The 16,846-nt window shown below is 47.5% G+C and overlaps 1 protein-coding gene across 2 annotated transcripts; it reads left to right on the top strand.

Annotated features, from left to right (window-relative positions):
* The first annotated feature begins 40 nt into the window (after nucleotides 1-40).
* Nucleotides 41-15,912, top strand: Coq9 (coenzyme Q9). Of its 2 annotated transcripts, none has more exons than XM_052166179.1 (9): nucleotides 41-150; nucleotides 4,214-4,358; nucleotides 6,543-6,678; nucleotides 11,231-11,373; nucleotides 11,626-11,710; nucleotides 12,871-12,975; nucleotides 14,124-14,279; nucleotides 14,615-14,668; nucleotides 15,118-15,912. In XM_052166179.1, the coding sequence occupies exons 1-9, from the start codon at nucleotides 75-77 to the stop codon at nucleotides 15,151-15,153; spliced, it is 936 nt and encodes a 311-aa protein (XP_052022139.1). In that variant the 5' UTR covers nucleotides 41-74; the 3' UTR covers nucleotides 15,154-15,912. The 2 variants fall into 2 exon arrangements, with proteins under 2 accessions (XP_052022139.1, XP_052022138.1); XM_052166178.1 differs by having other exon boundaries at nucleotides 4,211-4,358.
* Nucleotides 15,913-16,846: the final 934 nt, after the last annotated feature.

Here is a 16,846-nt window from a genome sequence, read left to right as displayed (position 1 = left end):
AGTCGACGCGGTCCCGTGACGTCATGACGCTGCTCGACGCGTCGCCGCCCTCAGCGTACGTGCCCACTTCCAAGATGGCGGCGACGGCAGCCGTGTCTGGTGTCCTCGGCCGGTTGGGCTGGAGGCTCCTGCAGCTGCGGTGCCTGCCCGGTGAGGTGACAGCCGAGCCGGGGCGCGGGGGGGAAGAGGGAAGGAGAGACGCAGGAAGGATCTGGGCTTGGCGTGGGGCGACAGAGGCTGTGGTGGGGGCTAGCAAGGTGAAGGGCATCGGCGTGGAGTCGCGAGCTGGAAAAAGCTACTTATGGGTTTCAGTCGCGGGACTTGAGCTGTGAGGGGCAAAAGCAGCGGGGCAGTCCTGTCACCCCGGTTTCCCAGAGGTAATGGAGCTTCAGAGAGGGCTCGGTGTGCCCAAGGTCACAGAGCTCGTCCGTTGCGAAGCGTCCCGTAGGCGCTGTGCCAGCCTCGCCGGAGAAACCGACCGAACAGCCGCAGAGAGCGTCCAGCCCGTTCTTTTCCCCAGAGTCAGTTATTGCCACACCACGTCACTAAGCTGGTGACATTCGTCGTTGCTGCCATATGCCCCATATTTTTATTTCCACATTAATAGTAGATATTTACTTTAAAAAACTTTGTACACTGTCGTTAAGTGGAAAAGCAAAAAAAATCACTGTCCATAAGTAGAAACTTTCTGCACTGACACATTAACAAAAAAAAATAGGCAACTAAAATCTCCACAGCCATACTTTTGGGGACTCCTCACATCAAATGTCATTTGCTCCATTTTCTGTGCATATACCAAATGCTGATGTTTTTATGCATGATGATGTGTTTCTTTCCATATTGTTTTCAGTAACTTTTTTTTGTCGTTTTTAACAAAATATGTTTAGCAAAAATAATACAATGTGAGCCAACAAATCCGTTTCTTTCTTTCTTTCTTTCTTTCTTTCTTTCTTTCTTTTGTTTTTTTGTTTTTTTGTTGTTTTTTTTTTGTTGTTTTTTGTTTTTTTGGATTTGCTTTTTTGGAGACAGGGTTTCTCTGTGTAGCTCACTCTGTAGACCAGGCTGACCTCGAACTCAGAAATCCGCCTGCCTCTGCCTCCCAGAGTGCTGGGATTACAGGCGTGTGCCACTACCGCCCGGCTAGCTTCTTTTTTTTTTTTTTTTTTTAAGATTTATTTATCTTATGTGTATGAGTACACCATTGCTCTTTTCAGACACTCCAGAAGAGTGCATCGGACCCCATCACAGACGGTTGTGAGCCACTATGTGGTTGCTGGGAATTGAACTCAGGACCTCTGAAAGAGCAGTTGGTGCTCTTTACTGCTGAGCCATCTCACCAGCCCAACAAATTCAGTCTTAGGGTTTTTACCCATGAAATTGTGTCCACAAGAAGTTCACGTGTATTCACGGCAGCTTTAGAACAGTTGGACCCCAAGAAGACAAGCATTCATCTTTTTTTTTTCCGTACTATGCAAGGAGTGTGTCCTCATGCTTTTCCTTTTTGTTCCTTTTTTAAAAACTTGTTAATCCTGTCTCAGCCTGAGTTATATAGGAAGACTGTCTCAAAATAATATGGGCTGATCTTTTGGGGTGTGTGTGTTTAAAGCAATTGAAGTTTAACAGATTTTAATGTAAACTTAAGCACAAGGGTTGAGGGGGGGAAGGCGGGCACTGTAAAGGAAGACAGATCCAGGAAGATGGCTTTTCAGAGAGTCATAGAAAACAAAACATTTCTAACTGTTGTTATAGACTCCTCTGAGAGTTAACCTAGACTGATCATGTAAAAACATACTAATTGGGGAGGCTAGGGAGAAGCTCAGCAGTTACGAATACCTGCTGCTCTGCAGAGGATGCTAGCTGGCTTCCCAGCACACGTGGGCTGCTCACAGCTACCTTAGCCCCAGCGCCAGGGAATCCGGTGCCTTCCTCATGGCTCCCCCACAGATTAACCCTGTCTTGAAAAACCAAATAAACAAATAAAATACATGAAAAAAGAAACTTTAGAGAAATTCAAAGACAATCAAAAACTAATCTAGAGTATTAGTTTCAGAACAGAAGAACGGGAGCTGACTGAAAGGTTGAGAGGGAATTTTCTGGGTGATGGTAATGTCTGTCTACAATTAAAACTAAATAATGGTCTGCAGAGAGGGCTCAGGGGTTAAGATTACTGGCTGTTCTTCCAGAGGACGCAGGTTCAGTTCCCACCAGTCACATGGGTCCAGCAGCTTCTTCTAGCCTCCGTGAACATGAGGCTTGCACATGTAGCACAGGCACACATACAGGCAAAACACCCAATAGTCATACATTTAAAATGTATACTAAGCAGGACTTGAGAAGTGGCTCATTGTGTTAGGAATACTCACTGTTTTTGCAGATGTTCTGGGTTCAGTTACTATCGTCCTCTTCTGACCTTTGTGGGCATCAGGCAGACATGTGGTGCACATACACACATGCAGGCAAAACACTCATACGCATAAACAAGTTTTTAAAAATTAGCCAGACGGTGGCACATGCCTATAAAAAGCCTTTAACCCCAACATTCAGGAGGCAGAGGCAGGCAGAACTCTTTTGAGTTCGATACCAGCCTGATCTACTGAGTGAGTTCCAGAACAGCCAGAGCTACACAGAGAAAACCTATCTTGAAAAATCAAATAAACAAATAAAATACATGAAAAAAAGAAACTTTAGAGAAATTTAAAGACAAGCAGAAACTAATCTAGAGTATTAGTTTCAGAACAGAAGAATGGGAGCTGACTGGAAGGTTGAGAGGGAATTTTCTGGGTGATGGTAATGTCTGTCTACATAGGATTCCAGTTCTACAAGTATATGTGTTTGCATTGCGTACAGGACTGTGTTTAAGATTTGTATATTTCATCTTATATAAACAGTCCATAAAGGAACAGTAAGCAGTCAACTCTACTGTTACATGGGCTAAAATGTTGGAGCTGAACAACAGGGAGATCTGCGATAAATAGCGAGAGTAGAGAGGGTTAATGAGGGCATGATAGGTGTGGAGCCACTGGGATGATACACAGGCGTTCACAGTCCTTCACTGGTCTACAGGTTTGCGAATGTTGATAATGAGATAGATGTTGGGAAAGAAAAAGTAGTTTCAAACACTACTGGTCTTTCCTAAGTTAATGAGGCTGCAAGGGCTAGGGAGACTGCTCAGAGGTAAAGTGCTTGAGAGTGAGGACCAGAGTTCTGGACCTGAGAACCCACGTAACATGCAGCGTGTGAGGGTGCATGCCTTTGACCCCAGCACTCAGGAGGCAGAGAAGCAGATTTCTGAAAGTTTGAGGCTAGCCAAGTCTACATAGTGAGACTGTGACAAAAAAAGAAAAAAAAGGGAAGGGAAGGAAGGAAGGAAGGAAGGAATGAGTCCTCAGAGGTGGAGTCCAGGGATGTCTACTGCAGGCTGGCTGGTAAGACTAGCCATATGCTCTGGGTTTGATTGAGAGATCCTGCCTCAGTACATAAAGTAGAGAGCAGATGTTTTGGGGGTGACTCCCAAGGTTGACCTCAAGCCTTCATCTACTTGTGCATGCTCACCCACCCACCCACATGCACGCAAACATGTGTATGCACACGCACAGTACACACAGACATGGAAAGGGAAGAAAAGAGATGCCATGTAAACACTGGGAAGGCAGGCACAGTTAGGTCCACATTTGGGGTACCATAACAACATTGTCATTGGACAAGTAGAGAGTAGTACTCTCAATTTGTGGGGTTTTAAGCTGCATATTAAGGGGCCAGCAATATGGTCCAGTGGGTAAAGGTGCTGGACACAAACTTAGGTACCTGTGCGCCATTGCCAGAAAGTATGTAAGGGCAGAAAGAGAGAACCAACCCCACAAAGGTGTCCTCCGAGCACCACACGTGCCATGGAATGAATATCCCTGCACATCATGTACACAGTAATAATTCAGACAATTATATTAGTCTGCATATTGAAGGAAATGGTTTATACAGAGCCACATAGCTGACCAATAGTAGAAACAGACCAAGAGGACAGCCAGGTCTTGTGTTGAGTGCATTACATGTCTCCAGGCTCCTGTTTTACTCAGGGTGTCTGTGGGGCACTCAGCACTGGGATGAGTGGCTGCAGAGGCATCTCTGCTGTGCATTAACTCCTCAGCCCAGCCACTCTGGGCCTGGGCTCTTCCATGCTGAACCTCCCTAACCAACATTCTTGTTTCTGTTTCAGCAGCCCGCTGCCGATCGCCTCTGATGCCACGTGCCTTCCACACTGCCATGCGCTTCAGGTCTTCAGAAGAGCAGAAGCAGCAGCCTCCCCACTCTTCTCAGCAGCATTCTGAGACACAGGGGCCCGAGTTTTCTCGTCCACCCCCCAGGTCAGCATTAGTGTCCACATCCACCCATTGCTGGCCACCTCGCTTCAGAGTGTACCTCTCTTCACCGTCCTCTCCTGCCGGCACAGTTTTCTTCTTTTTCCTTCCTTCTATTCCCTCCCCCTTTCCTCCTCTTCCCCTCTTCTCCTCTTCTCTCTTTTCTTTCTGATAGGGTCTTGTTATTTAGGGCTTGCGGGTTTTTTTTAAATATTTATTTATTTATTTATTTATTTTTAATTTATTTACATTTCAAGTGTTATCCCCTTACCCAGTTTCTCCCTCATGGAAACTCCCTATCCCATCCCCTCCTCAGTTTTTTTTTTGTTTGTTTGTTTGTTTTTTTGGTTTTTTTTTTTTTTTTTTTTTGAGACAGGGTTTCTCTGTGTGGCTGGGGCTGTCCTGGAACTCACTCTGTAGATCAGGCTGTCCTCAAGCTTAGAAATCCCTCTGCCTCCCAAGTGCTGGGATAAAGGCATGCGTCACTGCTGCTCAGCTCTCTCTGTCTCTCTGTCTCTCTCTGTCTATCGTGTGTGTGTGTGTGTGTGTGTGTGTGTGTGTGTGTGTTACTCTTATTGAACTGGTGGTACTTACTGTGTATCCCCAGACTGATAGCTCAAACTTGCCTTGAATTCTGGGAATCTTCCAGCCTGTCTCCTAAATACTGGGATTACAGGTATGAGCTACAGTGCTTAGCTACTTTCAGTCATTTCTAAGGCTAAAAACAGTACCTTTTCATTTTAGAAAATCTAAGCATTGTGGAAAACACTTGAAATCATACACAGAGATAACTCAGCTGACATAAAAATGTCTTTTAGATATTTCTATAAGTTTTTCTTTTTAAGCTGAGATCTCACTCTATAGCCTAGGCAGGCTTTGAACTCAGAAATCTTTCTGACTCAGCCTCCCAAGGGCTGGATTATAGATGGGGACCACGGGAAGCTCAATGGGAGATTCTTAATGTCTTTTTACAGTTTGTATCATTAGATCTGTTTTTCATGTTAATCCTGCACTGGAAATTGAACTTTCCTCAATGGAGAATTAGAGTGCTCATCAGTTTTCTAATGTTTTGTTTGTTTGAGAAAGGTCTCACTGTGTAGCCCTGACTGGGCTGGAACTCTATGTAGACTATACTGACCTAGAATTCAGAGAACCGCCTACCTCTTTCTCCCAAGTGTCAGGTTAAAGGTATGTGCTTCCATGCCCAGCCCAGATTTTTCTAGTTTTTTAAAGTACTTTTAAAAAAGTGTGTGTGTGTATCTGTTGTGGTATGTGCACATGGGTACTGGTGCCAAAAAGGCCAAGAAGAAGGCATCAGATCTCCTAGAGCTTAACTTACCAACAGCTGTGAGCTGCCCCATGTGGGTGCTGGGAACTGAGCTCAGATCTTCTACAAGAGTAGTAAATGCTCTCAATTGCTGAGATATTCTCCAGCCCCGATTGTTTGTTTACTGATTTACTTGAGATGTTCTCATGTAGCTAAGACTGGCCTTTAACTATGAACTTCCTCCTGTCTCAACCTCCTGTGGGCTGGGATCACCCGTATATACCCAGCTAAACTACTATGCAACCCAACAACAGTTTTGAGGATCCATACCTGTGAATAGAGTAACCATTTTTTATGCTCTCTTGGAGTTATAGCCTTGTGCAGACATAACTAAGCCAGGCAGTGGTGGCGCACGCCTGTAATCCCAGCACTTGGAAGGCAGAGGCAGGCGGATTTCTGAGTTTGAGGCTAGCCTGGTCTACAGAGTGAGTTCCAGGACAGCCAGGGCTACACAGAGAAACCCTGTCTCGAAAAAAAAAAAAAAAAAAAAAAAAAAGACAAGCCTCTAAATAACCATGTGCTAACAGAACTGTCCAGCCTATGACTCTGCAATAAGGCCTACAAATGTATCAAGCCAGACCATAACTCTCCCAGGTTGTCTAAGGATGATCAGCAGAAACCCAGGCTGCTACAGCACCATTGTCTTCATATCATAAGACCTCAGATCCCTGGACACTTTCTTACTGTGGGAAGAGATAATAGGATTCGAACCTGTTGGTATTAAAACACCCATACTAATGCAGAAGTGTAGCCCCTCTTACCATGCTCAGAGGAGACCCAGACCCTCTGGTTCTGGTCGGCTCATTCTGCATTCCCGGCTGTAGACAGTGAGCTGTGAGGTGGGCTGCATTCTGATATTTCAGGTACACAGACCAGAGTGGAGAGGAGGATGAGGACTACGAGAGTGAGGAGCAGCTACAGCACCGCATCTTGACAGCAGCCCTAGAGTTTGTGCCTGCCCATGGCTGGACTGCAGAAGCCATTGCTGAAGGAGCCCAGGTAGGCAGAGGTGAGGGTGGGGCAGCAGACCCAAATGAACCCAGAGTCAGAACCACAAATGCCTCATGCTTCCAGCCTAGGCCAGAGCTGCACAGCTTCAGGATTGTCTTCCCCATAGGACTGTCTCTGTCTCTGTCTATCAATCAAGCTAACTATCCATCTATCTATAGACAGAGTCTCTCTACATAGCCCTGGCTGTCCTAGAACTTACTATGTAAACCAGGCTGGCCTTAGAACACAGAGATCCTCTTGCCTCTGCCTGTGTGCTACCACCCCAAGCTATTTTTTAATTATTAAAAGAATGTACCATAGAGTTGGCTCTTGGGAGTTAAGTCCTCAAGCAGCTTGTTTTGTAGCAGCAATGTTTGTTTATTTGCTTGTTTGTTTGTGACACGGTCTCTCTGTGTAGTCCTAGCTGCACTGGAGCCTTGCTATCTAGACGAGGCTGGCCTGGAACTCAGAAAGATACTCCTGCCTCTGCCTCTCTCCACCTTTCCACCTCTGCCTCCTAAGTGCTGGGACTAGAGACATGTGCCACTATGCCTGGCTTAAGAAGCACTGTGTTTAATGCATTGATTTAAAAAAAAAAAATGCTGGCTGTGCTACAGTGCTTTCCCAGCATGCATGAAACCCTGGGTTTAATCTCCAACAACACAAAAAACTAAGTGTGAGCCAGTTGGTGGTGATGTGGATCTGAGTTTGAGGCCAGTCGGGTCCATAGAGTGAGTTCCAGGACAGCCAGGACTACCCAGAGAAATCCTGCCTCAAAAAAAAAAAAAGAAAAGAAAAGAAAACCAAAACAACAAGAAGAGAAAAACCAGGTGTGTTGCATATCTGTAATTCCTTCATGACTCAGAAGGTGGGGTCAGGAAGCTCAGCGGTTGGAAGTGAATTGTACTTAGAAGTAGGGAGTGACTACAAGGCCAGCCGGCACCACATGAGACCCTCCCTCCCTCCCCCCTCACACCCCCTCCCACCCACTGGAAGAGCGGCAAGTGCTCTAACCAATGAGGCGTCCCTCCAGTTCCTACCCTTTATTTTAAGACAGGGTCTTCTTTTGCTAATTTAGCCAGACTGCCTTAAAGTCACTCTAGCCCAGGCAGGTCTTGTTTATTGTGTGTGAGAATAGGAACTTAGCCTAAGTATGCTAAGCAAGTGTTAGCATCACTGAGTTTTCCTATTCGTTATATTCTGGGGCTAGCATACAAAGAACCGAGTTTTATCATGACTTTTCAGACCTCTATATTATTATTCTGTTTGTATCATTAGTTCCTACCCCTCTTCTGTCTGGTTTCTCTCTGGTTGATCTCCTTTCTTCCTCCACCCCAAATAGGTTCCATCTGCTTTTGTGACATATATTCCATTATATTCCCATGTCCCCTCCATTTTTAGACCTTTCCTCCCTCACAGTCTTTCTATTTCATGTCACATGCACACGAATCTCCATTCTGCCCATGAGAGGACACTTTCAAGTCTGTGTTCTTGTGAACCTAGCTTATCTCACTTATCAAAATGACACCCGGAGCCTTGAGCTTTCCTATGAATGCCTTCACTTCGTCCAGAATGCAGTTCCTTTGCGTATATTCACAACCTTTTCTCTGTCTGTTCACTGTTAACGGGCAGATCAGGGTGGGATCCACGTCTTGACTATTGAGAGTGGCGTAACATAAACACGGATGTGCAGGTGTCTCTGTAAATGACGACAGCCTCCTTAAAGCACACGCCAAGGTGTGGTCTAGCTAGGTCAGACAGCTGTTCCTTCTCATTCACTCAGACGCTCCACTGATGTCCACAGTGCCTGAACCACTTTACCTTGCCATCAGTGGTGTCTAAAGTCCCAGTGTCTTTATCAACAGACACAGTGGCTCATGCCTGAAATCCCAGTACTTGAGAGACGATCATCACTACAAGTTGGAGGCCAGTGAATGCCGGAGTCCTGGCGCCCGGGATAGTGAAGCACTCCCCAGACTCCTCTTTTCTCTTATCCTTGGCATCATCTCTTGTCACTTGTTTTCTTGAAACTAGCCGTTCTGACCAGGGTGGACTGGAGTCTCAAAGCCATTTTCTGTTTGTTTTAAGATAGTCACTTATTGGCTAGACTGGGCTCAGATTTGCTGTATATCTGAACTCCAAATTACTGATCTCCCTACTTCTGCCTTCCAAGAATCGGGATTATAGGTTTGTGCCACCATGCCCAGACCTCAAAGTAGTTTTGTTTTAAATGAAATTTGTTGTTGTTGTTATGGAGTATGGGTGAGTTTATGTGTATGTATGTATGTATGCATGTATGTGTGTGTGTATGCTTGCATATGAGAGGGGGGCAGGAGGGGGGAGGAGGGGGGAAGGGGAGGAGGAAAGCATATATTAACACCACTTGTAGGGCACTGGTTCCCTTGGAGCCAGAGTTAGAGGAGGTTATAAGCTGCCCAGTGTGGGTGCTGGGAACTGAACTGAAGGCGAGACGCTCCCGGAAACTAGGGATGGAGCTGTATTTCCTCACATGCTTCATTCTCTGGGTCTAGCATTTTGCTTATGTATGTCTTGATTTGTTAACATCTGGCCCTCCTCCAAGCTGGAGGTGTCAGGCAAACATGGGGGTCTGAACTTGAGGAGCTGGCAGACCTGCAGATGGCTGTTTGAGTATTCTAGCATGTGTCTGTCAGGATGTGGGCATATGGGATATGGCAAGGGCATAAAGTGAGAGCGAATCCCAGTACTCTGTGGTGACTCACACCTGTTCCCAACACTAGGAGTCTGAGGCAAGATGACTGTTGCATGTGTGAGGGCAGCCTGGGCTGCATTTTAAGAGCCGATCAGGAGAAGGGCTGGGAAGGAGGGCATGGGGTAGGTCTGGGGTACAGCATCCTGGTACTGGAGAAAGAACAAAGGCCGTCTTCTGTCGGTTACTATAGCAGTAGCTATTGGGGTCCTGGGTCAGAATCAGAGGGAGGGGGCTGTGCATGAAGAAGTAGAGAACCATTAGGCTGACAAGGCTGTCAAGCAGGGGAAGCGGAACGGAAGGCGAGCAGGGTCAGACCCTTGAGGGAAGAGGAGGGAATCATAAGTCGAGGTGGAGACACTAGAAGGCAGGGGGCAGAAGCAAACCCATGCGATTCCTAAGGCAGGAGGTGCAAGATTCGGAGAACAAGTGGAAGGACTGGCCTCGGATGTGGTAGGACAAAGTTGGAGAAGGCAGCTTTGGGATTGTTGTGGTTTGTTTTTGAGAGGGTCTTCCTGTGCAGCCCTGGCTGTCCTGGGTCTCACTATCTAGACTAGGCTAGCCTCAAACCCACCATGTTTAGTTTCTAAGCATTAAGGGAATTCCATGGGATGACTTTGTCTTCTTTGTGTGCATGTGATAGCCTGGAGAGCCTTAGGTTAGGAAGGAGTAGAGGGCAGCAGAGGTTGGTGGGAGAGGGAAGAAATGGATGGAGCACATGTGAGAGAAAGTAATAGGCTTGTTTGGAAAACGTGGATGAAATGGAATTCTCTGTGAATGGGCTTTCTGCACCTGCTTATCTTCCTTTGTGCAGGGTGCATGACACCTATAGACCCTGCCAACCCAGTGTGTGGGTGAGAGCTGTAAGCCTCAGTGTCTTGCTTTGGAAAGTATACCCGAGACACGCCCACTGAATAGAGCCAGCGTGCTGTTCGGTGAGATAGTGCACAGCTGCCTGCCGTGGTCGGGCAGCTGCTGTTCATGTAACAGCCGTGCTCTCCTGCAGAAGAGAGGCAGTTCCCCTGCTCGGCAAACAATCTGGAGCAGGGAAGCACAGGGCGGCTCTGACTTATTTAACTCCTCAATGCATTCAGTGGAAAAAATGTGTTTTAAACAACTGACAGAGCTTGGGATGTAACTCGTGGGTAAAAATGCTTGCTCAGCATGCCCCAGACCCTAGGTTTGACACTACAGAATTGAATGCCCAGGGCTACACAGAGAAACCCAGTCTCGAAAAACAAAAAAGCTTGGAATTGGAAGCCAAAGAAATTCTTCCTGTGTTGCTTTAGGGTTTTTGGTTTTTGTTTTGGTTTTTGGGTTTTTTTTTTGTTTTTGTTTTTTTGTTTTGGTTTTTTTTTTGTTTTTTTTTGTTTTTTTAGAGAGAGATAGGATTGTAGCCCTGGCTGTCCTGAAACTCAATCTGTAGACCAGGCTGGCCTCGAACTCAGAGGTCTGCCTCTCTCTGCCTCCCGAGTGCAAGGATTAAAGACATGCCATCACTGCAGCCTTGTGTTGCTTTTTATAGGGGTATTGTCATAGCGACAGAAATGAAACTAGAACCTTTGCCTACTAAGCAAGATACCTATGGTCGACTCCTGACCCTTCTGCATGGTTGTACACTCGTCCTCAAGCCAGTCACTGAACTCCAACATGCACATCTGGAGTCATGGTTTACACAGACTAAGGGACTTGGTAGACGAGTAGTGGTCACTGAAATCTCAGGAGCTTAGAGTTGGGGATCGCCATTGAAAACCCAGCCCCTGTTAGGGGTGAGGTATCCTGGGAAGCCGGCTAGCATGCTTACCCACCACCTTGCTGCTCTCCTCTCTGTAGTCCCTGGGGCTCTCCAGCGCAGCGGCCAGCATGTTTGGGAGCGACGGCAGTGAACTGATTCTGCACTTTGTGACCCAGTGCAATGCTCGCCTCAACCACGTGCTGGAGGAGGAACAGAAGCTGGTGCAACTGGGCCAGGCAGAGTAAGTTTCATGGCATTATAGCTCAAAGCAGCAGCAGCAAGGGATTGGCCACTTGCCCCACGAGCTATCCCCAGGCAGCTGATAACAGACGTGCCCACGGTAGTGCTAACAGCCTGGACAGGTCTGAAATCCTGCAGCCCGTGCTGACAGTTTTCCTCTGCAACTGGTGGCACATTCCTTCCGGGGCTGCATAGGAGGTGTGGCCCCGACTTTTTGAACTAGAAACACACTGTTTTCTTTTCCCTCTGCCAGGAAGAGGAAGACAGACCAGTTCCTGAGGGATGCAGTGGAAACAAGACTGAGAATGCTGATCCCCTACATTGAGCACTGGCCCCGGGTACAGAGTTCCTACTACTCCAGAGCAGCAGTAATAATGTCCCATCCTCAGCACCGTGCACGAGGAGGACTTAGCACACCACTGAGACATTAGCTCACGATTCACCATGGGACAGAGACACAGAGTTAGTGCCCTTGGCAGAGCTAGAGCCGTGCTAGGGAGAGGCCATAGGGAGTAGAGATCCGTGGACCTGGGAGTGCTGCAGACTAGTTCATTCATAGGTGGACCCGGTAGCCCAAGTATGCCAGCAGGTCTCCAGGGAGGACCCGTCTTCCTTGAGTGAGGTCACAGCAGTCTGAACTTGGTATCAGCCATCTTTGCTCAGTGAATGCCCTGTTGTGTCCCAGATCTGGAAGACTGGGGCTTTTTACTCTATTGCTAGATAATGCTTGCGAGAAGAGTAGTCATTGCAAGGACTTTCGAAAGCTTCACTTTCTCCTTTCTGAAGCATGTCATAGCGTGGGCCTTTTCTGAGTTTAGAAAACACCCAGCATCCTCTGTCCAGCTATAAGACTTGACTGTGTGACCTTGGGCAGCCGATGATGAACTTCGATCACCTGTGGCACATAAAACCTGGGCAGAGCAGTATTGGGTTTCAGCTGCCTGATTCAACACAGTCCTGCCTTTTGGGCTATTTTGTAAGGGGATGCTTTCCAGCCACTGAAGGCCCTCTCTGCCAGCCTCACAGCCTAGAGGATTATAGGGTAGGTAAAGTGCCTAGAGCTTATTCCGTAAGGCCCAGAGAAACTGGTATTTGCTAAAGGACGCTCTCAGATCGGTGCTGGCACTAGTATCATCTGGGGAATTTTGCCTATTGGGAATAGGAATCAACTTGAGTTAAGCAAGGCAACAGGAACTTACTGTGACAGAGTGGGGTGCCTTCTCATCCTTGCTCCAGAACTCTTAGACAGGAGTGACACCTTTAGCTGTCAATATTCCCAATTTCAAATGTTGGCCTGGAGAATCTGATTAGGTCATCTTAGGACAAAACCACGTTGTCCCTGGCCCCATCACCTGTAGTTAAGGGTTCTCAGTGCTACCTCCACCCATGATGACTTTCAAAGAGCAACAGCTAGGGCGACCCCAGTGACCTCCCATGCGAGCCCTGTGTGTGCCGCTCTCAGGTGTGTATGGTACCTCCTCTGTCACTTGTTCTTCAGGCCCTCAGCATCCTCCTGCTCCCTCACAACATCCCGCCGAGCCTGAGCTTGCTCACCAGCATGGTGGACGACATGTGGCACTACGCTGGGGACCAGTCCACTGACGTGAGTGTTCCAGTAGGTCATAGGTTGCTAGCAAAGGCTTGGGTTTCCTTAAAGCTTGTGAATTTTCTTTGATCAGAAAAGCCTGGAAGGACAGCAGTGTCATTCCCATTTTGGGAGGAAAGGTCCTTGATGAGCCAGAGAGGTATCTGGGTCATCGTCATTCAGGGACCAGCCTTTGAACATGAGCTGGTGACTGTCCTTCCCAGTTGTAGAGGTGGCACAGGGCCTTATGATGGTGCTGCTCTAACCATCTCCCTTCAGTCTCTTAGACATAGATTCTGCAGCAGAATTCCTCTATGTGTGCCTTTGCTGAGACTGAGCCAAAACCATGGAGACACCATTGCTTTAAAAAGAAACTCCTCCCTGTCCTGACCTGCTTTGTTGAGAGATCAATAATCCCCCTTTAAGCCGACACAAGGAAGAATATGACTTGTTAATGTTACCATATTTCCAGTGGGATAGTAAAAAAACAAAAAACCAAAATATGCCTTCATACAGGAAATTAAAATGTGATGGTACTTTGTGGCCTCTAGGATGGGAAGGTACACAGCTACATACTGCCACCACACTTATAACAAAGTGCTTTAATAAACGTTGTCTGTGTGAGAATGTACCACCAACAGAGATGGTGGGAGAACACAATTAGAAAGCAATGAAATTAAAGGAATAAAGCACGGAGCAGCTGAGCTGGTCCTCCAGAGTGCAGTTACTAGGGCTGGCGGACGTCACCAGGGACGCGGCTCTCAGCTCTGCCCCTGCCCCTGCCTCAGCCCTCCCATGGTATACATGCTAAGGTTTAGTCATGGCTGTTGGAGCATAGAACTTCCCCAGGACTCGGAGGGCTTGGCATTTCACCAATCAAATCATCTTGGCCTCTGGTTAAACCTCCTGGTTCCTGGTGCTTAATTCAGACCCACTGACTCTCAACCCTGGAGCTTACAGTTTTAATCTCACAGGCAGCTTTTTAAATCTCACAGCCAGCCAAGTTTGGGGTACTAGTGGTATCCAGAGGGCTATGTGTGTCGGCAAGGGAGAGAAGAAATGCAGAAAGAGCCTGGGCGTCCCTGAGGTCTTGAGTGAGAAGAACCCAAGACTCCCTTAACCCACAGAGCAGTGATTTCCCACCTGCTGGGTGGGTCTCTCCACAGTTTAACTGGTACACACGCCGTGCAGTGCTGGCTGGCATCTACAACACCACAGAGCTGGTGATGATGCAGGACTCCTCCCCAGACTTTGAAGATACTTGGCGTTTCCTGGAAAACCGGATTAATGATGCAATGAACATGGGCCACACGGCTAAGCAGGTGTGTGTGTGGGGGGGGATTGGCCATTTGGAACCCTTTTTCAGTAGGCTCTTGTCTCAAACATGTGATCACCTGGCTGTTCTCTTGTTTCCTGTTGTCCTTAACTGACTGTCCCAAAGGCCTTCCCAAGGAGGCCAGCCATTTCTTCCTCATGCTAGCCCTTCCTTAACAGTCTGCTCGCTCTGTCTGTGGTGTGTTGTCCGTAGGCTCTTTTCCAGTCCATTAAGCCACCTTGGCTCCACTGTGAGGCTCATAGGCTTCCTGAATTGTCCTGTCTGTTTCACCTTTGAGCTCACTCTGGGGGCTTAAGAGAATCTGACCCAGGCTCCTCTTAGGTGAAGTCCACTGGAGAGGCACTGGTGCAAGGACTGATGGGTGCAGCAGTCACGGTGAGTACTGCCCAGTCCACACTGCCTGCCTCCCATTCCACTCTGGTCCCGTGCTGTTTGTAAAGTGACACCAACCCATATAGCTTTGGAGTCTTTAACTGAAGCTGAATAAAACTGATGTTGGTTTACCCCCAGTAGCTCCTCCAGTGCCTCAGCTCTCTTCCCTGTTGTCATCAAGAAACAAGTGCTAGAGCGGGGTGAGGCGGAGCAGTGCACACCTGTATTCCATTACTCATGCTAAGCAGGAGGGTAAAAAGTTCCAGGCCAGCTTGGCCAAATGGCAAGTTCCCCCCAAACCCTAAAGAAGACCACCTCTGCCTCTGGGCCCCCAGTATGCTTGGAGCTGTGTCCTAGCTACACCTGCTGCCTTGAATACCCCAGGGTTTCCCATTGAGGTCTTAGAGGTAAAGCAAGCCTCACCATTCTCTCTGATTCTATTCCTGTGCTAGCTCAAGAACCTGACGGGTCTAAACCAGCGCCGGTGAGAGAAGGGGAACCCATGTGCCTGGAAGGAGCAGCAGTAGACATGAAGGGCTTTGACAAGATGCACCACCCATCGAACAGGGTGTGGATGAGAACACACTGAAGAACTTGGAGTTGCATGACAGCCACAAGGCTGGAAATCGCAATGCACTTGCTACTGTTCTGACCTGGAATTGGGCCACTTCTTCAGTTCCTAATACCAGGCCTGGCCTCTCTGATGCCTTTTGCATTGCAGCTGTGTGTTTGAAAATTGAGACTCACATCCAAGGTTCAAACAACAGAAACTTGGCACGACTCTGCCACAGTGTCACAGGCATCTTGATCATGTCTTGACCTTAGCATTGCTCTCTAGGAGCTGGACGTGGTGACATATACCTGTATTCTCAGCACTCAGGAGACTGCTACAGCAGGATTGAGAAATCACAGGCAGAATTACAAGCCTGCTTGAGCTACAGAGTGTGATCCTGTCAAAATCCCCTGAGGAATATTCTTAGGGGCTCACAACCAAGGTCTGAAGGCACTACATGGTGGGAGCTCTTCCCAAGCACAGGGCAGACAGTGTGCTCACAAACGTATTTGCCACTGGCTATTGCTCCTCTGCATCCCCACAGAAAGCTGCCTCACCTAGACAGGTGCCTTTTGGACAGTCATGCTGAGCCTGGCCAGAGGTCTGACCCAGGCATGGCATCACAGACACCAGCATGTATTGCAGGATCATTAGTGTATTTAGAATCTGTAAAAATAATAAATGTTTGAAATAACTTCTTGTTGTTTTGTCTAGACAGTGTCCATCTAGACAATGTTGAGTATCCAAGACCCCAGCAGTAGACAGCAGTGTATGGAAGAGGTCTGATTCTGGCCGTGGCACTTCCGCACACCTACAGGGCTACCGTGACGGCATTGCATCTCTGGGCCCAGTCAAATGAGAGTATCCCAGGCCATGAATGTCTGGTCTGCTCCTCGACTGGCTACTTGAGGCAGTCCTTAGCTTTCACAGTCTTCGGCCTCTACACTGGCTCCATTTCCTTTGTGCCCATGGTTCCACTGTCTTCTGTACCCTTCTGTTTAAATCAGCTGATGGGAGAGTTGAGTTTCAGATCTTGTCGTCTGGGCTTTCTGTCGGGCTCTTTCTGTACCTCTGATTTGTTTTTAATGCCTCTCAACATCCCATAAAATTACTGCCACATAATTACACTTCATTTTTTCTCTAGCCTTCATAGCGTCCCTCTCAGCAGACAAGTGTGATTCACGATTCACAGGGATGGTGTGTGCTGTGGACCAGGGCCCCCTCTGTCAATGCCTTTCTCTCTCTCAGGAAGAAATGTCACTCCTTGTTAACAGCAACTCTTTATTCTCTGGTAACTCTGCCCTCTAAATGTAGTTCCTCCAGGGTTCTGTTTAAGGGCCTCTCTTCTCTGTGTGAACAGCTGCCACTTTTTAGAGGCCCATTTAAACTCTTCAGGTGCAACTACACAGATCTGTAGAAGTGGAGAGCATTGTATCTACTTCAGAAGTACATCATACTTTTCTCAAGGGGTGAAAGAAAAGTGTGTATCATTTGACATACATGAGCATTGTTGGAGTATACATTGGGGACCTTTGAGGTGGCTCAGTGGGTAGGAGCACTTGTAGTCAGTCCTGGCATCCTTCCACATACATGATGTGTTGGTACCACCACATACACACATACAATAA

This window comes from Apodemus sylvaticus, chromosome 21, assembly GCF_947179515.1.
Source record: "Apodemus sylvaticus chromosome 21, mApoSyl1.1, whole genome shotgun sequence".
Lineage (NCBI taxonomy): Eukaryota > Metazoa > Chordata > Mammalia > Rodentia > Muridae > Apodemus > Apodemus sylvaticus.
Note: the sequence above shows the minus strand (reverse complement) of the source record. Positions and strands in the feature narration are given on the sequence as shown.

Coding starts and splice junctions, on each gene's coding strand:
- Coq9 (XM_052166178.1), top strand. CDS start 75: ATGGCGGCGACGGCAGCCGTGTCTGGTGTCCTCGGCCGGTTGGGCTGG. Junction 11,711..12,870: donor ACATTGAGCACTGGCCCCGG/GTACAGAGTTCC, acceptor CTTGTTCTTCAG/GCCCTCAGCATCCTCCTGCT. Junction 14,669..15,117: donor TGATGGGTGCAGCAGTCACG/GTGAGTACTGCC, acceptor TTCCTGTGCTAG/CTCAAGAACCTGACGGGTCT.